Source organism: Balaenoptera musculus, chromosome 2 (assembly GCF_009873245.2).
Source record: "Balaenoptera musculus isolate JJ_BM4_2016_0621 chromosome 2, mBalMus1.pri.v3, whole genome shotgun sequence".
In the NCBI taxonomy this organism is placed as follows: domain Eukaryota; kingdom Metazoa; phylum Chordata; class Mammalia; order Artiodactyla; family Balaenopteridae; genus Balaenoptera; species Balaenoptera musculus.
In genome coordinates, this window is record NC_045786.1 from 19496823 (window position 1) to 19520999 (window position 24177).

At 48.8% G+C, this 24177-nt stretch overlaps 1 protein-coding gene across 8 annotated transcripts in view; it reads right to left on the reverse strand.

Annotated features, from left to right (window-relative positions):
- Positions 1-4334: 4334 nt before the first annotated feature.
- The window catches only part of CAMK1D (calcium/calmodulin dependent protein kinase ID), a 389771-nt gene continuing 369928 nt past the window's right edge, over positions 4335-24177 (reverse strand). For 7 of the 8 annotated variants that reach the window (XM_036841516.1, XM_036841508.1, XM_036841509.1 and 4 more), the window contains 5 exons: positions 19726-19838; positions 18121-18199; positions 12894-12981; positions 11832-11949; positions 4335-10189 (listed from right to left, as the gene is read on the reverse strand). In XM_036841516.1, the coding sequence (XP_036697411.1) occupies positions 10071-10189; positions 11832-11949; positions 12894-12981; positions 18121-18199; positions 19726-19838 (517 nt within the window). In that variant the 3' untranslated portion in view covers positions 4335-10070. Of the gene's footprint in view, positions 10190-11827; positions 11950-12893; positions 12982-18120; positions 18200-19725; positions 19839-24177 lie in introns of all 8 variants that reach the window. The other variant, XM_036841510.1, reaches the window with a different exon arrangement.

A 24177-nucleotide genomic window follows, 5' to 3' on the forward strand; every position in this document is an offset into this window, starting at 1 on the left:
AGCATCAGGACTCCTGAGCTCTTTAAGAAGGACCACGTTGACGCCGACTGGTAGATGGGGTGCACCTGTGGGTTTGAGGCATTTGGCCGAAGCTTACTTTTTTTCTCTGAAGAGTTACAAACGTCTTCTCAGGACACAGGAAATGCTGTGTCTTGAAGCTTGCAGCTTTCCCAGGGCAGTTTGCAAAAGCTTTGGTATTTTGTGCTACATTCTTACAGCAAATAAAAGATTTTAAAGACATTACTTGGACGCATGTCGTTTTGAGAACATCTTGGTTCTTTCCAGCGTCCGGGGGCTCTGTCCGCACACTGCCTCTCCCTCAGCATGTGGACTTGGGTCATGAACCACAGTCCAGCCTCACCCTCTCTCTCCGGTCAGCACGGGTGGCTGAGTGGTCCCCAGTGTGCTGACAGGGGGACGATGCCGTGGGGTGCGCCCTGCGGTCCCCACGTCCTGGTAGTCACGGCCATGGGTAGTCCTCACTTCTAGTGAACAGAATATGGCAGAAGCAGCGGGGCACCATTTCCAAGATTAGGTTATGAACAGATTGTGGTTTCCATGCTGGGTACTTTCGTGTTCTCTCACTGCCTGTCTCTCCCTGTAGCATCACTCACATGGTCAGCAGTCCTAGAAGAGGCCCACATGTATGGCCAGGAATAAAGCCTTCGGTCCACGAGGGCACCTTTTCACCGGCGATCCTGGTGCAGTTGGCCTAGACATCAGTATTTCTGAAATGCTCCCAAGGGGATTCGAGCGTGCAGGCAGGCGTGAGAACCAGTGGCAGAAGCTGCTTCGAGCCCCGTCCAGGGATCCGCGGCAGCGGCACCACCTGGGAGCTTGTTAGAAACGCAGCAGCTCTGGCCTCACCGCGGACCTTCTGACTCAGAATCTGCATTTTAGCAAGATGCCCGGGAGAAGGAGTGAGAAGCCTTGGGATGCAGCTACTGGGGCAGTGGCAGCCTGGGGACTGTTTGCCGGGGGCACAGCTGAGGGAGCAGGGCTCCCCTTTAGGGCAGTCTGACTCACCTGAGCCAGAGGTGATGCGAAGTCCTCCCCACTCGCGGTGCCCTCGAGACATTCCTTCACCGTAGGGATTACCATCCAGATACAAGACAATTTGTTTAAAAGACTCAACCCGGAGTAAGCTTTCTCTCCTCCCCCCGGGGGGGGGGGGCCCTGTGACAAGCACCTTGTGCTAGGTGGGTACAAAAGTCAGCTGTTTTCCATGTTCTTGCTGGGGAACAGCTGGCCCTCATTAGAGGGGTCGGTCAGGATGCTCTTCCGCATGATCACAGCCAGGTTGGCTGGCGGCTCAGCATCCCGTGTGTTCTTCTCCACGAGCTGATATAAAACAGCCCGACTCAGCAAGGCCCACAGAAATGAATCCTGATGCCCTCAAGACAAATATCATGTTGAAGCGAAAACAGTGTTATAGGGAGGGGGAAGAAGTGGCCTGAGATGTAGGAAAGAGAAAAAGGGTTCATAAGTTGACCAAGAACTGCGTTTCTCTGGCCCACTAAGTCTTTCTGGACAGAGTCTGTGCTTGCTGGTGGAAACATATTAGGAAGATGAGCTCATGATAAACACAGTTCCTCCCAGGAGAGGCTGGAAGAGAACCAGAGATCTGAGACACTGTCTTGAAAACAAATCAGCGGTTTTGAAGGTGATCTGGAGGAGAAGAGCAGATGACAAGGAAGCCTGCATGTCAGGGATGAAACTGTGCGTATGAACAGAACTTTCCAGAGATATTAATCAGAGCGAGAGAAGAGACTAACTTAAAACAAAACACAAAACAAAAACCCGGCAGGTATTATGACTACTGTCTGCATCTCTGATTCTAGATCAAATCCAGCTTCTGTGACATTTCTCCTGAGACATGGAACAACAGAACAGCAGAAAACACATGGGCTGATAACACAGTAATGTCTGGGTTCTCTCTGCCATTCCTCATTTATTGAACTATGTGTAAGGCTAGGCCGAGCTGCTAAGAGAAATTTCTCTTGGAGATGTAGAATGGAGTTTAGGAATAGTGATGTCCCAAAATGTTAACTGATTCGATTGTGTCATTCAACTCAGTAATTATCAGTGGCCCCCAGTTACTTACTAAGTAAATGAAGTCCAGATTGTGTAGTTTGGAATTCATAAAATTCCAAACTACATAAAATTACGAGAGGCAATACAGTGGGATGACCTTTGGTGTTGGTCCAGCTGAGTCTGAAACTCTGCTGCCAGTGGGTAAATCATTGAATCTTTCTGAACCCATTTAGGCAATAAGGGCACCTTCCTTGTTGAGCTAATGGTTAAATGAAACATTGAATGGAATTCACTTAGCACAGTACCTAGAACACAGCAAACGGCTAATCCATGACATGATTAGTAGTAGTAGTAATCACTGCTGATAATAATAAGGCTATGGTTCTTTTCTGGGTGGACAGTTCTGTATCTACGCAGGAAGGCTTTTAATTCTTGGCTCCCTGAATGTGTTACAGCCAATGATAGATAATCCCAAGAGAATGTGTTAGACCAAAATTTATCTGAAAAATATAAGAAGTGTGGGGTGAATTTCAATGCCTGTTGAACATTGTTTGAGCCCCAGGGAGGTTCGGTGAATGTCTGAAGGATAGAGGTGCTGGCCTGGTCACTGTGACTGGAGCTCAGTCAAAAGTTTAAGTTTGACCTTAACATTTCAACTCTAAGGCCCTGATAAATCCCAGCTTTCGATTAGGAGCAGTTTTACACTTCTGTGCATTTGCTTTGGCTACATTTTCGGTCACAGTGGGGGAGACCTCTCTTTAATGAATCCTCACAAATATTTTTCAGAAGTGGTTAGCTTACTAAAGTTCTTTTGTTCCATAAAGTCTGCATTAACAGTGTCTCCTATGCACCCACTGAATGATCCCTTTGTTATGATATACTTCCTAACTAGGGTCTGGGTTGAGAGAAGCCATGTCAGCTAAGAAAGGACTAGTCATCAGGTATCATGTATTTCTTTGGGCCTCACTTATTTCCACTAAGGCCCATGCTGTTTTCACTTGATATTGGCTGTGTGGGATAGCGTTAATTCTACATTTCTACAACCCACGTCCAATTCATTTTTCCCCTCTACACAACAACTTACTATTTGGATTGGAGGAATTGTCTGGTGATCAGATCCAATCCCCACAATATATTTGATGAGCTATGAGCTGTAAGCATCCCCCAACCAAAAAAAAAAAAAGACACTATTCACTCTTCTGATTGAAACGGACAGGACCCTATGGTCCTTGTCCCCCATGTCCTCTGCCTGCATTTTGTTTGTGGAAAAACTTTAGCCAAAAAATAAGTTTAATCACAGAAGTGAGAAAATGCAGAAACAAAGGAAAACAATCAAAGGAGACCAACTAATAATAGTTTAGTCATTAAGCAAAGTCAAGGACCTTTGGTTCCTCCTCAAGGGCTGTATTCTGAGCCATATCCTGTGAGCTGTCTTGTAGATACTGAAAGCCCCACCAGGTGGAAGAAGTTAACTACATGATGACCAGACTGTAGCCATGACATAAGCTGCCACAGTTCTGAGAACTGGATGCAAGAAATGGGAACAAACTGACCTTGGAACTGAAGACTAAGTGTACTTAAAACAATCAAGATGACACTGGTCAGACCACCGATGACCAATTTCAAGATGACGGTCAGAGCTGACTGTGCTGTTTCTACACGTAGCCCCCTCCCTCTGCCTGTAAAAGCTCTTGCCCCCCGACTGTCCGGGGCGGGGAGGTGGGGGAGTCGGCCTTTGGACAGGTGTCCCCTCCCCCCGCAACCCGGGTGCCAGCATCCAAAACCAAGCAAACTGTTCTTTGCACCAACCTTGCCTCTTTATCGGCTTTTCAGCGATGAGCAGCTGGACCCCACTTTTGGTAACGTGATCAGCAAAGAATCTTCCTTTGGACATTGAGAATTCCAAGGCGGTGCTGAGAATGGACGTGTGTGGGCGAGTGCTACTCAGAGACGTTTTCCTGGAAATCAGTGTTGGCTTTTCCTCCAAACAACTCAAGAATACCTAGTTAACATGATCTGGGTTTCTGGGCCTGCCTCTAGCCACCTTCTGCAGTGGCAAGGAAAAGGGGGGGAGCCTGAGCGCCCACCACAAATCTCAATGCCACGATGTGCATGCCCTGCCCCCATCCCTGGCATCCCTGCCCATCGGGCTGGTGACAAAGTATTTAGGGGACTTTATGAGTTTCCAGGGGCTCAATTCAAACTCCTTCCTTCAAATCCAAACTTCAGAGAGAGGAGGAAAGAGAGAGCTGTTGAAACACCCCAGTCCTGCTTCTTATGGAGGAAACAAACCACGTACATCTGAAGGTGATTAATTCTTTATTGGAGGAAAACAAGAAGTCATCAATCTCGTTGTCATTATGATAGAAATCTTGATATGTGTACATGATTGTCAAGGCAGAGAATCATTTGCTACACAGGCCCGTTAACAATTTTGCAGTGCCGCAAACCTATGTGGGGTAAATTTCTTGCAGAGTTTATTACATGCGTGGAATAAATGCACACTTTCCCTTCTTTTGGACAAGCATGGTTTTATGGAAAAATCGAACCAATTGCAAGCCTGGTAATAACAGACACAGGGACATTCCTGGGTTCGACGTCATAAGCTTTTGGAAAACGTGCTCACTGTTGGGAGAGCTGCAAGAAGGACTATGACATTATGTGTGGTGACCAGAGCCAATTTAGAAATTGTTCCAAATTTTATGCTGGACAGAATGTACCTTTCATGTCTTCCAACCTGATCGTGGGGCTGAGAGAAACGTCCTCTGAAACATGCCGCCTGTCTTGCAAAACAAAGACGCTGCTGCAAGGTTGCAGCATTTTTGTCGCTGTCAAAATGGTTTTGTTTTTGTAAAATGTCCAAACCGCTGCCAGTCCTGCCCCAGCGCTCCTCCTCCCTCAAGTGCAAGGCTACCATGAGGGCCCAGGAACCTCAGTCTGTCCAGATTAAGGTTTTCCTTTGAGAAGTAATTTATCTAGTGTTTGGGGCTTTTGAGTCCCTGGTCGTATCTTATCCCTATGACTGAAGCCTCAAACACTCCTTTCATTTTCTTTTTTCCTGTCCATAAGAAAATAAAATCACCTTGAAGTAAAATAAGTTGGTAAATCATCAGAAGACATAATCATTGTATGAGAAGTTTTCTGGAGACCAAAAGATTAAAAATGGATGTGGCGAATGCAGAAGCGGCATTGGTACAAAGGGGGAAATGCAATAGTTAGTCCCTTTGGTGTAGAGAGATTCAGACACCGAGAAGCCATTCCACACTTTGTCCACGAAACCAGACCTGGCAGCCACATGCTGTGGGGTTGGCTGCCAAATGCACAGCCTTATGGATTTGCAGAAGCAGAGGCCCCCGGAGCCACAAGCCCAGCTGCTCCTGCTGCAGGTGGCAGGGAAGGCGGGAAGGGCTGATGTTCCTTGCTGTCTGATTCGGCGCAGAGCAGGAGGCGGGCCAGGCCGTGGCCAGCATGCAGGGCCCACTTCACAGTGGGGCTGGGCTCCTGTGCCCACGCCCAGGCTGCAGATCACGATGCACTGGGACCACAACGGAGGCTGGGGCTGAAGGGGGCTTGGGCCTCTATCTTCCTCTTTCTCCTCCCTGCCTGCTGTCCAGTGTAGAGGTTTCCAAGCTATCTCATCTGCAGACTAGTTTTCTTGGCATCTCTGTGAATTAAGTTCCCCTTTTAGAAATCTGCCCAATTCACCTTTCCTATCGCAACATTTTCAGTTCTGAAAACCAAAGGATTGGAACACTCTTTGGCCAATGTCAGGTACACCTGAAGCCCCAACCTACGACCAGCCCCCTGCCCCCCGCAAAGAGTGGTGGGTTACATACAGGTATATACATTTTTCTTTAAACAAACTGAACAGTGTTTGGTCTGGAATGTGTTTAAGGAAAAAAAGGCCAACTCTGCAGAGTGTGAGTGGACAGAACGGGAAGCAGTATTGTTTCAGAAGAACATGCAAAGGTTTCGTGCATCGGTTGAATCGGAGGACTTTCATTCCTTTTGCCAGAAGTGACTGTGCAACCCTGGGAAAGAGTACATCTTATTTCTGTTTATGGAAATGGGAGGAGCTGCCCTTTGCTGCACCCTGCTGTTCCTTCTCACATCCAGAGGAAACCCAGCAGTGAGCGTGTGGAAATCATATGAAGTCAAGAAGTCATGAGTGTTGCAGGCAAAGCACAGAGGCCATACCCTCCTTCTCCTGCCCTCAGCCCTGGAGCGATGGTTCCAGGGTGGCTTCTCCAGGGTGAAGAATCAACACCAGCCCAGGCTCTGGGTGGGCCAGGGGGCCACGGTGGCCAAAGCCTTACAATACGGAGTTATCTCCACTGGGATACGGTCTTTTCTTTCTGTTTAAAATTGCTCACAAAATGTCAAACCCCAGGGCGTTCATCAGATTAAGCTGTCACTCCTCCAGAGAGAGGGTCAATCTCCCTTTTCAGGAAGGGTCCCTCCCTTGGGTTCCCTCCCTCTGTCCCTGGTGTTTTTGGCCTTCGTTCTAAAGGGGGGAGGTCCCCCTCTCCCAGGCACAATTCACCCAGGATCTGCTGGACACCAAGGGAGACAAATGAACAGGATGAGGTTAGTGATGGGCAGGTAAACTGAGTCTGGGGGTCAAATGCCAAATGCCTTTCTTCACCAGCTCATGCTCCCTAAGTGCCAGAGCCTTGCCTGGTTAACCCCAAGCCTGACTGCCCAGTTCCCTGGATGCTATGGTAAGAGCTGGCTGGAGAGCTGGGACCTTCTCAAAGGTCTGTTGGGGCCACATGCGGGCGCACGCTCTCTGTTTCAGACAAATGCTAGTCTCCCTGATGGCCTCACGGATGAGATGAAGATCAGGGAAGCGAAGGGGGACAGACAGGCAGCTGAGGGCAAGACCATTTGAGGACACTCTTTCAAATGACAAAAACAGTCCACTTGCTCTGAGGAGGTGAAGAGACCAAACTGGGCGGCGGGGTGGTTGGAAGGCAGACTGTGATGAGGTCCATGGTCCACCATTAGCCTCAGCTGCACACACTGGCCTCCAGGGGGTGTGTAAGCTGGGGGCCCGTATGAAATGCTCAGCTTCGTCGGTGGAATTTGACATCAGTGAAGGTCCTAGGACTTTGCCACTCCACTTGGCAGGCGTTACCAAAAGGCACATTCTGAGCTCTCTTCCCATGTTGTCATAAAGTGTAAATAATACTAAATACGGTTGAAAGAGAACCTCCATTCTTTTACCACTAAGGCTCTCGCAACAGAGCAGAAGTTCTACATGGGAGTTATCAGTATTTTCTCCTCCTCCTAAAACAATGGGAATACATGCATCCAGACAGTAGAGACTCACTTGATGTCAAGTTCAACATAGTCTACTTTTGGGCTGAAACAGTCACCATCTCCTGACGTGTTACAGGCCAACCATGGCCAAGAGCAGACCCCCAACTGCAAAGAGGGGGTCCGGCCCATCTCTCAGCTCTTCTGCACTTTCCAGGTAAGACATACTTTCAAACTAATTGCACAGAACATGCACCCCACACATCAGCTCCAGAAAATAATTTATCATCAATAAATTTGGCTTCAGATGTTGCTTTCCAAGTGCAAATGACTGCATATAGCACACAGTACAAGGAGCTGATAACTATTCAGGCAGACGTTCTAAGCATCAAAGTCAGGCAAATTATCACCCCTCCCCCATAACATCTAGTTCCGTGTTTTCTTTTTTTTTGTTTTTCGTTTTTGTTTTTTTTGGCCACGCCACGAGGCACGTGGGATCTTAGTTCCCCGACCAGGGATCGAACCCATGCCCCTTGCACTGGAAGCACAGAGTCTTTACCACTGGACTGCCAGGGAATTCCCTAATTCCTTGTTTTCTTATACTGTCGAAACGTGAATCTTCCATTACGCTTGTTGGTAAGCAACATTCAAATAAACCCCTGGGAGAGATGCCTCAGTTTTCTGCTATTGTTTATAATATTCTTGCTACTGTCCTCCAACTCACGCACCACTTGCTTCTTAACTGGGTCTACTGTCGTTTTATTTCCAGGCTTTTTACAAAATTTGAAGAGTAATAGCTTGATTTTCACTCTGGATGCTGAGGTGGCAGACGCCAAGCGGGAATCCTGTCAAGGGGCCAAGTGCCTACGACACAGTGGACACGGGGTAGACCAGATGTCTGTCTTTCTGGCTGCTCTCCTGCACACCTGCACTGCCCTCCTAAAGGAAGCAGAATGGAGTGCTGAGCCTCATAACACTGTGTGTGTGATGCAGGGCATCACTGAACATTCGGCCTGGACCTAGGCCAAGGTGCAGAAGTGACAAAGATGGCATGGCCTACAGGATCCACTGTGTCTGTTCAACTGTGGGAGAAGGGCATGAGGACAACAGCCGGGAAAGTCACTGGACCATCAGGCAGATGAACAGGGACCCACTGCGGGCTCGAGGCTGACTGTGCGATGCAGACTCAAGGTATCACATGGGCACAAGGGCCGAGGGGGGGGGCTTCTGCAAAGTGGGCATTTGGAGCCACCTGCTCGCCTCTTCAAGACAGCATCCTTGACGCCTCCTGGAGAAGTGCTTTTCCCTGGGTTTCATGCTGTGCTCGCTCTATCCTGCACACCGATCCACCACGCGGGTGAACAATGTGGCCCAGTGGTCCCCGGACGTTGCTGGTTTGAAAGTCCTACATCCCAGGAAATCCTTCAGTCCTGGGCAAACTGGGACCTTTGGTGACCCCACCATCACAGGTCTTTGGTTTGGGGATTCCCTTGGTCAGAAGGATGGCTTTCAGTGCTGGCTGGGCCTGGCTGGGGTGGTCTCTGGCCATCACTGCAGTGGCCACTGTCCTGCTTGCTGGGAAGGTCACCTCTCCTTAACCACCCGAGATAAATGGAGTCTTTTCCAAGGCCCTTTCCCTCTCCTCCCTTCTGGATCAGCCTCTAAGAACAGCGTAAACATTTGCAGAAACAACTGGTGTAAGCTGGAGGCCATTTTCAGTTGTAAGATTAGAAATGCATTTTTAAAAAACAGAGAGATTAATTTTAAAACTGCATAGCTGAGAGCAGGGCTTCCACGCCGTCACTCCCCTCGTGAGAAACGAGAGCTGTGTGGGAAATTCACTCCAAACAAAATGGCATCGTGCTCCTTTGGCCAGCGAGGCTCTTAAATCTTTGCTGGGGGAGCGGGGGTCACCTCCTTCACAGCAGGTCTAGCCTTTCGTCTTGGGAGAGCAGGCTTCTTCATTTCTGACCGCTGATGGCAAGAGGCCCCAGGGTCTCCAGCTGGAGAGGGCTTTGCTGGAGGAGCTGCCAGGCAAGGTTTTCTGCAGCTTCCCTCCCACGGTGCCCGCACCCCCGGGGAGAAGACAGGCTGCAGAAGGGCTGAGTTGTCTTCTCAGAAAACTGCCCCTCCGAGGAAGAAGGGGAGAGAAGGAGAAGGAACTGAAGTAAAGTGCACTCTTCACCTCGGAGACAGATTCTTGATCGATCCTCTTATTAGAATTTTAAAAAGTACTTTTAAATTCCCTTCGGAAGAAAAAAAAAATCTCTTAAAGGTTAACATAAAATTCTACTACTGACAAGCAAAAGGTACAGGGCACGGAAGTAAGAAGTATAGCTCAAAAGGACATATTTCTTAAAAGGAAAAAAAAAAACCCTAATGCACAATATTTACCGATACTTAAATAATCCAGTTGAAACCTTTTTTGTTATGAATGAAAAAATACAACATAGACGGTTACCTCTACTGAGAAGATCGGAAACGACAGGGCTTAGGGAGAGGACCTAAGAAAGTCCGTTCTGTTAGAGCTTTGCGAGATTCGTATGTACAGCACCAGATCCTATTAAATCAGCTCCCTTGAGTCAGTACAGTTTGTGAGAAATGAACACTTCAGAATTGCAGTATAAAATATGGCCGTAAAAAACTTCTGTCTTCCAGTCCTGTGCAGGGAGGCGCACCGTGCAGGGTGGGATCGCTCTGGAGTGGCTGGTGGCGCTGGGGGCCCCTGGGGGCCCCCTTCCCTGGCCTCACCCCCTGGGCCCCACCTGTAGGGCCGGTCACTTGCTTCCAGAGTGCACTGTCGTCACAGTGGTGGGCCTCGGTCTCCGATCCGCTCCCACTCCTGAGACCCCTGATGAAGAGGACATGAAACTACAGAGCGTGGAGGGTGCCAGGCCTGCAGGGGGACAGCGGACACAAGAAGTGCAAAGCGTCAGAAGGATCTACTCACTCCCTCTTCCCGCTGCAAGGGTTTGTGGCGGGGGACAAACTTTTATGCACTTGACTCCAAATTTTTCCCTACCCGCAGGAAAACGTTTGCAATGTATCCAAATTCTTCTTAGACCCAGGTCTTCCCTCCTTGTTTCATTATAATAATGACACCTGCTTTGTACTTGGGTACAACATGGTTTAGCCACTATAGTATGACAGGTTCCATTTATTGAACACTTAACTACATACTAGGCATTGGGCTAGGTACTGAATATATACCGTCCTTATAAGAACTGTTTATTTCTTACAAGGGCGCTGAGAAGCAGGGATTTTAAGAGTGAATAAAGAATGTGATACCCCCTTCTGACCCCAGCTTGGTGTGTGGTCTGGACTCTTGGCTAAGAAGCGTTTGTGACATGGGGCACATTGACACGGGGCTGCTGATTGAGTCCTGTGTGAACCCGGCAGCCCCCTGGCCTAGAAAAACTCCTCACGGGCTGCACCTCCGATGCTCCCCAAGCAAATGTGTCGGCCTCAGAATGTTCTCACGTGGGGATGACCTTCCTGGCTGCCGCGGTACACCCCTCACCCCCGTGACCGTGAACTCTGTGGGCTCGAACATGGGGATAGCCATAAAGTAAAGCGCTAAGACGGCTTTGCTGTCAGAGCCACTGTCTGAATCTTCAAGTAAACGATAGATTGTGGGGTTTCCTCTGACCAGAGGGCGGAAAGGATTTGCCCTGAGACGTAAATGTGGGTCTAAAGCAGCGTGCAGTTGTGTCAGGGGACGCTCATGGAGATTTCCCGGGAAAACTTAAGGGCTGGACATTCCGGAATGAGGTGGGAGGGCTATTTAAAGAGGAAGGGAACCTTTTTTGAGGCAAACAGGTAGGAGCCGTGATGCTGAGAGTGAGACCAAACTGAAGGGTCTCAATGGTTACGGAAATGAAGGCCTACAGGGACGATCAAGGCAACTGCTCTGCAGTGCAGAGGAGCCCGTGGGAAGGCCTAGCATGAGATTAAGAGAAATACACAGAGTGGGGAGCGGGAGAGAAAAATAAGGAGGGTGTGAGTGTGTCCCCCGTGATGTACTATCCCACGCACAGATGAAGGACAACGAAACATTAGTACTATTACTTTGATCCCAAAGCCAACGCACTTCGTATAAATTAGCTCAAATGATTATCAGAAAAAAAAAAAATGAAAATACATTTTAAAAGTCAATGAGATCAGACTGTCATATGAGTCTCTGCCATCCCTTCCTCAGTCCCTAAGGGTGATGCCCAATGAGAAGCAAATCAGAACATAAGGAGATGGATCAGAAAGTGTCGGGCTTTTGTCCACACACACGTGGCTGTGTGGGACTTGAGCCTCAGATTTCTTATAAATGGAAACAACAGTAGCTACGGTTGTAGAAATATGAAATAACTAAATTTGAAAACATATTTTAAAAACAGTGAATAGGATTGTTGGGAGTATTAAATAAGATCAAGTATTAACAGACCCCGACAGACAGTAGCTACTCAGCAAACGAGAGTCCCCCCCCCCTCCCCACTAGATTTGTCTCAAACGCCAGTTGGAAAGTTCTGTTTTTGCTACATACGCACAATCTTTTTGGCTGGCCAGACTGAGGCTGCTCGAAACGCTTGCATTTGAACTGTCCAGGCTGCTGCCAAGATGTAGTTTTCTCATATGTCTCACAACAGCCGTGGCATTAAACGCTTGCTGAAATTTAAGAAAGGGGAAAAGCAGACAAAATATTCCAGCTAATTAGAAAAGACCGAGACTGTCTCCTATCATTTATCCTGTTACCCTAAGCAGTTCAAACTTCTGAAAACGGTCTCATGATCCACTAGAAAGGAAACTGATGTTGCCTCTTCTTCCAAAAGTACATTCATCATTTGACCCTCTCCCCCCCAAGAAAATATATTTTGGAGGTGAAAAGAGTATTTTTCTTCTGACATTAATACCGTAGAATATAGAGTAAACGTAAGCCAATTCTCTCCATAATTTAAGAGAATGACTTCTAGAACAAAAGGTGTATTATAATAATAGAGTACCTTAAAATATATTTTAAGAGTTTTAATTGTCTGATTATTGGTGTTTTGTCCTAAATAATAGCATTTCCTGTGAAGAAAGTAGGTCAGTGGAACTACTGTCTGTGTAGTCTCTAGTTGTTGGCTCTCGTGCAAAAACAGCCAGCTTTTAATTACCCATGCTATGAGAACATAGGGTAATGGTTTAAATCCATCATATTTTTACCAGAATGTATTGATGAGTTCAACTGAGATTTCCTGGGGTGTTTTTCCCCCCTTTTTATGTCACTTTAATAATAGTCAACCCTTCAAAGTTCCAGCAAAGTGAAGGAAGACAACAGGGATTATGTTCTTAAGAAATAGCAAATGAGGAAAAGCTGGCAATATTGCTATTTTTGGATCACAGAGGGGAGATATTAATTAAATCATACACTTTATCCCTCTCACACCACGATGCTCTCGTCAAGTCTTAATCCTTATCGGTTAAAATTAGCACACATTTGGGTGAGGTTCTGGGGATTCTCATCAAACTTGGGGGACAGTAACACTTAGAAATAAAAAATGCTTGAACTGTAGGGCCAGTTTCGTTTGAGTGGTTAAGTTCAGTGGGAATGTAGGCAACACAGGACTTACTCTCCACTTGCTTTTGGCGAAGTTCTTCCGGATCTGGGCGCTGACCGACTCGTGGATGTTTTTGCTGAGGGCTGTGTCACCAGCGATCCTGAAACGGAGGCAAAGACGCTTCTTCAAGAGGGTTTCTTGGCGGCGGGGGGGGGGCGAGCGTCTGACACTGGGTCCCAAGCTGCTTTCCTGGGGAAGCCATGTCCTGTCTCCTCCCACAGGTTTGCTGAGAGAATGGCGTCTCACTGCCCCTCCAGGCTGCTTATTTCACCCCCGAGCTCTTGTCTGAATGTCCATGACCCACCACCGCTGCACTCCAAGCCCGGTCCCACCTCCGTACCCTGCACCCCCTCCAGGACGGGTCAGCACCTTCATGGTGGGCCACTCTGCCCGGCTCCCCCTTCTAACCCTTTTCACCCCCATTCCTGCAACATCAGAGCCCACAAGGACAACACAACCTGAATTCAGCTCCCCTCCTTCTCCCCCTCCCCCAGCTTCCCACCCGCCGTGTCTCACCTCTGAGGTCTCAAGCGTGTCCCCCACCTGGTCTGAGCACCAGACCCCTACCCAGGGTCTCCCTCCCGGCTTCCTCCCCCCAGCCCCTCTCTGGCATCCCCAGGATCTCTGGTCCATGGACCTGCTCACACCCGGGGCCCACTGCTCCCTTCTGGCTCCATCCCGGCTGACCTAAGCTCCGCCACGTTCTACTCCCCCTCCCTCCCCCCGGGGCCCCTCACCTTCTCTGTGCTCAGTGCCAGGGTTCCCAGCCTCAGCTCGGCCCTGCTTGGCACACCTACTCCTGCATTTCCTAGAAAAGTTCTCAGAACCGCAAGGACCATGTCGCCGCTACCTTCCACTGGGTCCTTTACAACACTGGGCAATTTTTTCTCTAGTTCTTGCTTGACCTTAGCCTTCTATTAGCAGGGAGGAAGGGAGGTTTAGTTTTGACCTCCTGTCCTCAGAGTCCCCCCTCATCCTATTTCTTCCTCCCTCTGCTTTATCACACCTCTTCTCTCTCCCCCCCCGCCCCTCCCCCCATCCGTTCTTACACCTCCCTCTTCTCTCTGGGCTTACAGTCGCCAGTCTCGTTGATGAGCTTGGGGTCCCTCCAGCCCATTCTTCTCCCTCACATCCCTTCTCAACCTCAACACCACCCTCGCTCTACATTTGACCACTTGGCCTCCCCCAATCTCACAGGAAGTTGCATTTTGCTCAGTCTTTTCTGGGTTTGAATCCATCCATCTTCCCTTTCCTTTAGCACCAAACTATTCAATTCTGAACTGATGCCTGACACCTCAGAAGTAATTTCTTGGATCTCGGAAATGTTAAGGGGCAGACAGATGCCGGGGACACTGACCATACTTTCTGGCTGGCAGAGCCCGTCAGGTCCCAGACTCCGAGGGCCCTGGACACAGACCAGCCTGGGCACAGACTGCCGTGTTCAACCGATTTAGGACATGAGAGGAATAAGCTTAGGGCTTATTCAGATAGGAAACCAGCCCTGGATAAAAAATATGTTCCCACCACCAGCCTTTCCTTTTAGGAACCAAAAACATGGCTGGTGGACTCTGGAAGGTAAGTCTGTGCCAGGCTGGGCCTAAGTTTAGAATACCGTACAGTCTGCTATTCTCAGCTCAGAGCAAGACCCCCCTAAATAGACTCCTCTAGTTTTCCCAGCAGGGCTGAAAATACACAGCTCAGAGGATACTCAGAAACGAACCAAGGCCGGTCAGGTTTCCATTACCAACAACTGTCAATTGCCTGCTTTTCCCAGACGCACATCAGTGAAGAGAAATATGTGAATGAGCAGATCCACCCGAAACCCAAGGGACGAGGAGGCTGGGGAGGTGTCGTTATTAAGCCTCTCCTCCTGGAGGCCTCACGCGAGCGTTTCCTCCTGCTTGTAACAGCTGCATCCTCAGAAAAGAAGGCCAGTTCCACCTCGTGGTGGTCGGCTCCTTCTTGGAAACCAGGGGGCAGAAGTGGTAGGAAGGACGGAATTCTCGGGCTGAGCACCGACGAGGGGCAGAGCCCGCTCCAAACCAAACAGGCCGGGTGGTGGGGTGTCAGGGAGACTCCCTTCCCTGTGGGTGAGCAAGGCTGAGAGGGGAGGAAAACGCAAATTTTCAGTTATTCTAGGAATGTCCCGTGCTCACTTCCCACAGTGCCAGGGCACGCTGCCACTGGGTGAGAACCCAGTGGGGCAGGCGGTGGCCCAGAGGCCCCTGTTAAACACTCTTCTTGGAGGTAAAGCCACCTCGGCTCATGACAGCTCACGACCTTCCTCAAACAGGCACTGCGTGGGGATATATGTATGCGTAGAGCTGATTCACTTTGTTCTACAGCAGCAACTAACACAACAATGTAAAGCAATTATACTCCAATAAAGATGTTAAGAAAAAAAGACAGAAAGAGAGAAAAAAACTTAAAAAAAAAAAAAGGCACCGCCATCACGCTGTTGCTCGCGACAGCCAGGAAGTTCACAGGGACCACGTGGGACGCTCAGCACGCCAGGCTTCAGCGTCACTCACCCGCAAAACTGGAGGCGTGGCATCTTAGCATTGGGAGGGACCTTGGATGTCACCTTGACTGTCCTAGGAACTGAACAACGCCCCTGAGACAGAAGACTTCCCTTACGAGTCCGCACACACACACGTAAAGCTACAGGCACCCCCATTTCATCTGGGTCTCCGACTCTCTCTCGCTTCCCAGTTTTTGCCTCTAAACTAACACAGGACATGGCGTTTACATCAATCACGCTCCATCAGGTCTGTCTGGCTCTTTTTCTCCACACGCAGATCATTAAACTCTTCTCCTCGCCTTTCAGTGTTTTTGTGTTTTGTACACGGTCTGTTCTACCTGCACGGCTCTGACTGTACGCTTTTCTAGTCACTTGCTTAAAACAGGCTTGGTGATGCCTGGAGTGCACCCCAAACCTCTGGGATCCATCCCAGTTCCTGTGGTCACCGCAGCTTGGCTGGCTGGAATCCGGGGAGGGGAGGGGTCTCCAAGAACGCTGAGGAGGGTGCACAGTTGAAGCCCCCCTGGCTGGCCCAGCCTGGGATCCCCGCCCCACCCTGGATGGCCCGGGGACAGCCTTCTCACAGCGCGAGGCTGGCATCTCCGTGAAGTGCTGCTTGATTCTGAGCCCACCTTGCCCCTCTGCCAGGCCCCTCACAGTGAAACTGACCTTCCTCTTCTTTGTTTTTTTTCAAAAATGTCTGGTGAAGGAGAGCTGAGGTTGTAACTGGCCTTCCACAGAGTGAGGCTGGACCACTGAACAAGTTCTAGGAAGCAAATCACTTCCCTCCTTTTGAGGTCATTTTCCTCCTCTCTAAGATAACCTCAAAAGCCTCCTACATGAAAGATAAATAAGTACTGGGGCTGTAATGTACAACCGGGTGACAACGGTTAACACTGCTTTATGGCATATTTGAAAGTTGTTGAGAGTAAATCCTGAAAGTTCTCGCCACAAGGAAAAAAATTTTTTGTAACTAATATATTAGGCGATGGATATTAAGTAAACTTATTGTGGTAGTCATTTTGCAACATATATGGATGCCGAGTTATTATGCTCTAACACCTTAAACTTATACAGTGCTGCATGCCAACTATCTCTCTGTAAAACTGGGGAAAAAGTCTCATACAGCTATAAAAGCCAACTGTTTATAAAATAAGAAAAACTTTCATATCTTCACTGTCACATACTTTGACCTATCATCCAAAGTGACTTATTAAAAAAATATCAGGCTGGGCTTCCCTGGTGGTGCAGTGGTTGAGAATCTGCCTGCCAATGCAGGGGACACAGGTTCGAGCCCTGGTCTGGGAAGATCCCACATGCCGCGGAGCAACTGGGCCCGTGAGCCACAATTACTGAGCCTGTGCGTCTGGAGCCTGTGCTCCGCAACAAGAGAGGCCACGACAGTGAGAGGCCCACGTACCGCCACAAAGAGTGGCCCCCGCTCGCCACAACTAGAGAAAGCCCTCGCACAGAAACGAAGACCCAACACAGCCAAATATAAATAAATAAATAAATAAATAAATAAATAAATAAATAAATAAATAAAAATATATATCAGGCTAACACACAATCAAAACTGCCTCCTTTTCAGAAAATTCCTTCCTTCCCCTTTCCTTCTCCTGTCAGTTTGGGGTAAAGAGCATCTTTTGGAATCTGACAGCTCTGCCTGGAAACATTTCTGGCTTTGCTGTTAGCTAGTTGTGTCCTGTTGGCTAAGTTTCTTTATCTTTCTACATATATTTCCTTACCTCAGAAATGGAGGCAAAAATCTACCTTACAGGATTATCATAAAGGAAAAAATGCGGTGATATTTTAATATGATTAGCACAGGGCCTGGGACATCACAGATGATAAACGACGGCTGTTATTATACATTAAAATACTGTGAAACTCGTCAGGAAAGGACCTTGGGCAGGTCCCCTTTGGAAGGTTAATCAGCATGTGAGCAGCGGGAGAAAATGCTGCAGGAGATGGTAGAATAAACAGGGAGCAGTGTTCTAGAGGACTGGCTCGGGGGGGATTTCTCCTGAGGTGAAGGGTCTGCGCATTGTATCGGCTATTTTACTACTCCTGGCCTTTGTTTCAAAAAGGAGGCTCACGGTGCTTTAATAAGAAGAGCTTAATGACGCAGTTGCTACGTGCCAGATGCACTAAACCCTTTCTGTGTGTGCACGATCTCAGTCACTGCTTACTTCAATCCTGTAAACTAGGTATTGTTATTCTCACTTTAAAGATGAGAAAATTCAGACTCAAGAGAAGTATAAACCCAGAGTCACTGGGTTCAACCCTAGTAAGTGGCACAAAAACAAGGTGGCCTCAGGGCACTGCAGGAAATGTAGTCCAGGATGTCATAAACTATCAATTCATCCCTCTGGAGGTGAAGAAACACTAACTTGAAAAACATCTTAAAAGGAAAAGAACATGTGACCTCAATTCATTTACGGACTGAGTAGTAAGTACAAGGAATAAAACTCCACTCTTAATGCCTCCTTTGGGAATTACCGGCACTAAAAATGATCCTAAAATACTTCACATGAAGTGAAAAAGCTACAGCTATCTTTTGTGCATCTGTCATTAGTGCCTTCAGAAGACTGTGTCCTCGAGTGTTGGTTTGGGGAAAGGATGAAAGCCACCGGCCAGATGGGATGCAAGCTTCACCCGTGGCTTTCACAACGAAGCCCCAGCTGACCGGCCTCTCTAGTGGGTGATTCTTCTTACCACGGGTGCCGAGCTGCCTGCTCGCATGTGTATCTTTTATTTGGATCTTTCTCCATCAGGTTCCGAATGAAGTCTTTTGCTGTTCAAAAGGAAGGCACAAGAGGGGGAGTCAGTATGTGGCTTGAGATATGACAATATGATACCAGGGTGCCTCTGTGGGTATCAAGGGTACCATGGAAACACGAGACCAGCCTTCCATGGACACTCGGGACCTGGGACATCAAGGCAGGTGGTACCAGCATCTGGGGAAAAGGGAAGCCAAGGTTTGGGTTTCTGAGTGGTGACCCAGTGAACGAGGAGGCAGCCCAGCCAGGCCTGGGACCCTGCCTTCCCAGCTCGAAGTCCCTTCCTGCCGGCAGCTAGTGGCGCCTTTGTTTCAGGGAAAAGGTGAAATATCTTTGCTGCCAGGTGCCTCTCACTCAGCTCACTGCTGCCTTAGCGAGCTGTTTTGTTGACGTCCTCACGTTAAGAGCTCACCGATTCAACAAAGTCGCCCGAGCACCCACTGTGGATGCACAGCCCTCCAGAAGCCCCCTCCGCAGCCCCCGCGGATGATTACAAACAGCGAGCAGGAAATTACGGTGCAGGAGATGTGCCCTGGTGGGGAAGCAAAACTGCTTGGAGGCCCAGGACCAGGTATGACCCAGAGCAGGACGCTGAGAACATGAGAGGTTGGGACCCAGAACCAGAAGATGACACGTGCCAGGTGGGAAATCTGTCACCTTGTGGCGTCTGGCAGCTCACTGCCCACAGGGCTGGACTTCTGGGGGACGGCTGGGGCCCTTCCTGACTCAGAAGTAAACTACTCCCCATGTGGCTCTTTCCTGCAAGCCTTGGAGAACTATAGTCCGATCCCAGGTTTTGGAAGATTGAGGAAGAAAGCAGGGCATTTCCAGTTAGGAGGAAATAACACAAATAATAAAATGTGATATTTGAATAGCTCATTCATTATTTCATGTGATCCTTACACCACCCACTAGGGTGGGAGTGGTATTATTACCATCCTCATCTTGTCAGGGAGGAAACTGAGGCTGGAGACATTCCATTCGCTTACGTGGGCCTTGGGTTTGATTTTTATCCCTGAGGAGGAAATGGTGAACTTCCCTGGGAATGTTTTGTGTGGCACAGTAGCTGAGACTCGGGCTCTGGAGTGAGGGCGTGGGTTCAAACCCCAGCTCTGCCACTTACTAGCTGTTATTTCACCTTCCGGGGCCTCAGTTTCCTCATCTGTCAAATGGGGCTAATAGTAATCCCCACCTGATAGGCTGTCCTGAGGACTGGGTGAACTAGCACATGTGCGGAGTTTAGAGTGCACAGCACATGGTAAGTAAGCTCAATAAACTCGAGCTAATACTGTCTCACTCCAGAGCACCCAGATCAGGGTATGGCCAGGAGTGGTGGAGGAGTGAGTCGCCACCCCTCAGCCTGGCTCGGGGCACGTGTCCCACACGTGTCCCAAGCCTCTCCTCGCTTCTCAAGTCAAGTCTAAGTGCCTAGCATCCTCAGGAGCCTCAGGACCGTTCTGAGCCCCTGGGGACTGTTGGAGACTCAGGTGGGCTGGGTGTCGGGGTCCCAGGAGCCGCCCACAGGAGCCGAGAGACCTACCAGAGTCAGAGATGTCGTCCCAGTAGGGGGAGTCGAACTCATATTCCGCCTTGAGAATCTGCTCAAAGAGCTTGGAGTCATTTTCATCATAGAAAGGAGGGTAGCCGCAGAGCCTGGAAGACAAGAGGATCTCTTGTGAGGATCAGAACCGGCTGAGGACCCAACACCACGTGGTGGCTTGACATCCCGCCTGGGAGGAAGAGCTGTCTTACTCCTGGAGTGGAGGAAGCCTGCACCGTGTGCGCTGCAGACACAGTCTCAGCAAAGGACCCACACGGTCTCTGGGCACACGTGGCACAGAAGTAAAATTGTGACTTCACAGGTAGCTGAAAGGGTTAACCCTGGTGGCGACTGAGGGCAAACACATCTTAATGCTTTGCTCGTTATTCACCAGAGTCCTGCACGCCCTGAGCACCTACCAGGCCGCCCTCTGTGTATAAACGTTACTGATCTTACTGCCTGGGATACGGTCCCTAATAGATGATGGGTTAGTGAAACAAACAACATATATGTTTGGTATACATTTCAAGACCTTTCCAGGTTCATTTGATTTAATAAATCATCAGAGGAAGAAAGGGAAATTTCATACACTTGAGTCACCAAATTGCCACAAGTGGCCCCAAACTGCAGTGTATCACCCTACCATGCCCAATTCAGGTATTTGGAAGGTTACAGTTTCGCCCATTAATATGCAATAAGCAGAAGTTGACATAAATTTTAATAACATGACCCTTTTTCCACTGAACTGTTTCAAAGTTGATTTTTAAAAGATCATATGGGAATTCCCTGGTGGTCCAGAGGTTAGGATTCGGCGGTTTCATTGCCGAGGGCCTGGGTTTGATCCATGGTTGGGGAACTAAGATCCTGCAAGCCACATGGCACGGCCAAAAAACATTTAAGAAAGAAAAAAAAAAAGAGGATACTAGGATGTTGGTGCAAGAATCTTCTAGTTCTAGAGGTACTGACAGTCATAATAGAAGTAGGAATTTTTGTTAAATACCCCAAATACAATTCGTGCCATGAAACTGTGGGTTCTCACTCCCAGGTCTGCTACGGGCTCTGAGGTGACCTTTACCATTAAAGGCCAATGATGCATTTTCTGGACCAAAATGTCCTCATCTAAACACGAAGAGGCCAGACTAGAAAATTCCTAATATTCTTTCTGGCTTTAAGATGCTGTGGGTCTATGCTTCCTCCCCCAATTTGTTTGGCTGGTCCACGCTTGAGGCCCACGGCGGGCAGGCAGGGGCAGCCTCTGGTTGGGACTGGACATCGGGAAGGGGTGAGATCGAGGCTGCGGCCGTAAGTGATGGACAGAGCAGAGGGCAAGGCTGGATTCTGGAAGGCCAAGCGCAAAGCTGGATGGCGCAGAACTTGGTTCCGGGCCCGAGACAACCCACAGGGTGGCGGCAGCAGCCACGGTGAGAGAGTCCCGCCCCCAGACGAGCCCTGAATCTTCCCACGCAGCCCAACTTTGTTCAAAGCACAGCTGCAGCCTAGAGACCAGTTTAATGAGAACAAATGAATGGGAATCAACAGACTCCAGGCCTTCGAGGGATTTAGGCCGCCAGCAAGTAAGAAATTTAATGAAGGTTCGAAACACAGCTTTTAGTACAAATTTTCAGCCGCTCCTGCCGCTCTACACAGCACCACTGGTCGTGCTGCACAGGGGAACGGCCGATGACACTTTTAAAGGCTGTGAGACATTCTGTGGGCTGATAAGATTCAGAATCATCTATCCCTACAAGGTTGATTTAGGGGCTAAGTGCCTGGAAAATTTCATTTTTAAAGATTTGCTGCCTTTGGCGAAGTAAGAGCCAGTGCTTCTGAAACCACGAAGCACATATTTCACTACCCAGGAAAGCCTGGAGCTGAGAGATGGATATGGAAATGTTTCCCATAATGAGGATTTGGGCTAAATGAAATGTGCATATTAGGAAAAGCAGACAGGGCGAAATGTTAGTTCATCTCGGAAAATAATGAAATTTTAGATATGTGAGGTTTTTGTTTATTAACAACGGACTGTGTTTTACTTTACAGTTTGGCTTTCTTTTCAAGGAAAAAAAAATCTTCAAGAAAATTCCAAGAAAGATTTAATCTTCTTGTGCCAATTTTCTTAAAGTAATCCTGATTTCTTCTGGTTTTAGCTCCTCTTTTTTTGGGGGAGGGGGAGTATAGAATACTGTGTTTATGTGTCTGTACTGAGGATGGAAGGAAAGGAAACGGATGGAGTTTGGGGACTAAGTTAAAATTAAGAAAGAAAATTTTTAAATAAGGGCTGAAACAGAACAGAAGGGCAAGGAGATGTTGTAAAATCTTCCTCAGATCTAGAAGATTCACAGAGTTCCCTGGTCAGGCTATTTCGTGAGCAGGTTTGTGTGGTGGGTTCAATTAGGAGAAACGACTGAGTTGTTTCTATCTCCATATACAGAATGCTGACTTCCGTGGTCCTGGATCCACCCATTTGCAGATTTCATCTCTGTGTTCATATTTTACATTATCAAACCATTTAAATAATCTACAGATGATCTCACTGTGGGTTCTCAAAGACGATAAAGCCACTCCCAATTGTTCTAGGCCTAAAAGCCCATGGTTCAGAATAACATCTAAACCTGACAACCCAACAACAGATGGTCACGCCCAATACGGGCAACTCGTCTCCATGGGCTCATCCATCACGTCCATCCCAGTCTCAGGATGGCCATCTAGGGAGAATGCTCCCATCTCCCGTCTTCCCTTTGCTACTTAGTCTGCCATCTCATCTACCTTGGCACACTTACACAAACATACTACTAACTCTAGTGTAGCTTCGACTGAGCACTTATTTTGGGTCAAAAACTCCACCAAGGTGCTCTGCTGTATTATCTCACTTAAACCTCACTCTCCCAGGCACTTCCCTGGTGGTCCAGTGGTTGGGACTCTGCATTTCCATTGCAGGGGGCACGGGTTCAATCCCTGGTCGGGGAACTAGATCCCGCATGCCGCGTGGTGCGGCCAAAAAAAAGGATTAAAAAAAATAAAATTAAAAAAAATATTTAAAAATACAAAAAAATGAAAACAAAAAACCCCTCACTCCCCCCGGAGGTGTGCTTCCCCAGCACCTTCCCTGTGTCCTTCAGAGCCCCCCTCTGCTCTGCTCTGTCCCCGGGAGGCCGACCTGTACGGAGGGTTGACTGAGGGTTGAACTCTCTGGCATCTGGTAGGGGGTTGGCCAGTGGGGGCCCCAGGGGAGATGAGGAAGGAAGGAGGAAGTCAGGGCAGGCTGAGTGTTGCCCTGAGCCTTCCCATCCAGCGCTCAGGCTGGTTACACCCCTGGGCTGAGGGCCAGTGCTGCTCTCAAGGGAGGGGACTCTGCCAGACTCCCTTGGGTGTGGTAACTGCTTTCTCCCTCCCCCAGTCACCGAGGGTCTAAGGGTGCTTACGGCTCAGCTGCTATAAATCTCAAGGTCCCGGTGCTATTCCTTGCGGTCCCCTCACACCAGAGCCGTGTATACAGTCCCTCATACAATTCTTATTTTAAAGGTAGAGAAACGGGGCTTCCCTGGTGGCGCAGTGGTTAAGAATCCGCCTGCCAAGGCAGGGGACACGGGTTCGAGCCCTGGTGTGGGAAGATCCCACATGCCGCGGACCAACTAAGTCCGTGCGCCACAACTACTGAGCCTGCGCTCTAGAGCCCGCAAGCCACAGCTACTGAGCCTGAGTGCCACAACTACTGAAGCCCACACACATAGAGCCCGTGCTCCACAGCAAGAGAAGCCACCGCAGTGAGAAGCCTGCGCACCGCAACTAAGAGCAGCCCATGCTCGTCGCAACTAGAGAAACCCTTGCGCGGCAACGAAGACCCAACGCAGCCAAAAATAAATAAATAAAATAAATAAATTTATATTAAAAAAATAAAAAAATAAAGGCAGAGAAACTAACTTGCAGAAAGTCAGGACGCCAGCCCTACCTGTCTGATTCCGGGTCTGTGTTCTTAACTGTTCTGCCTGTTCACTAAAGGGAAGGAGGCTTGAGAACTGAATCTTATGTTTCAGTCTTGACTTTGAATTCTCTCTGCAGGCCATTTCATTTGCCCACCGGCCCCTTCATCTGCAAACAGAACCTGGCGACTGGACGCTACTTCCCCAACCTCATTTCCCACACTCTGGGTCTAGTAGCTAAGATGCTTGGGGTTGGTTCGCTGCCCACTGGGCACATTTTCTTTCTGGACCAAGGTAAAGGTATGCACTCTACCTGGGCTGCCCTCCCCTGGCCCCTTCCATCGACTCTGGCACACCCCTGGAGACCAGCTGCTGTGTTACTAGTAAGACCCAGTCCCCTGCTGCCAGGTGGGGTCGGAGCCCTGCTCTGTGTCCCCACGGCAGCGGACAGAGCTCCGTGGTGACACTTCCTACACTGCACGCTGCCCTGACCTGTCCACAAGCTCCTTAAGGCAGGACCATGTCTTATGTC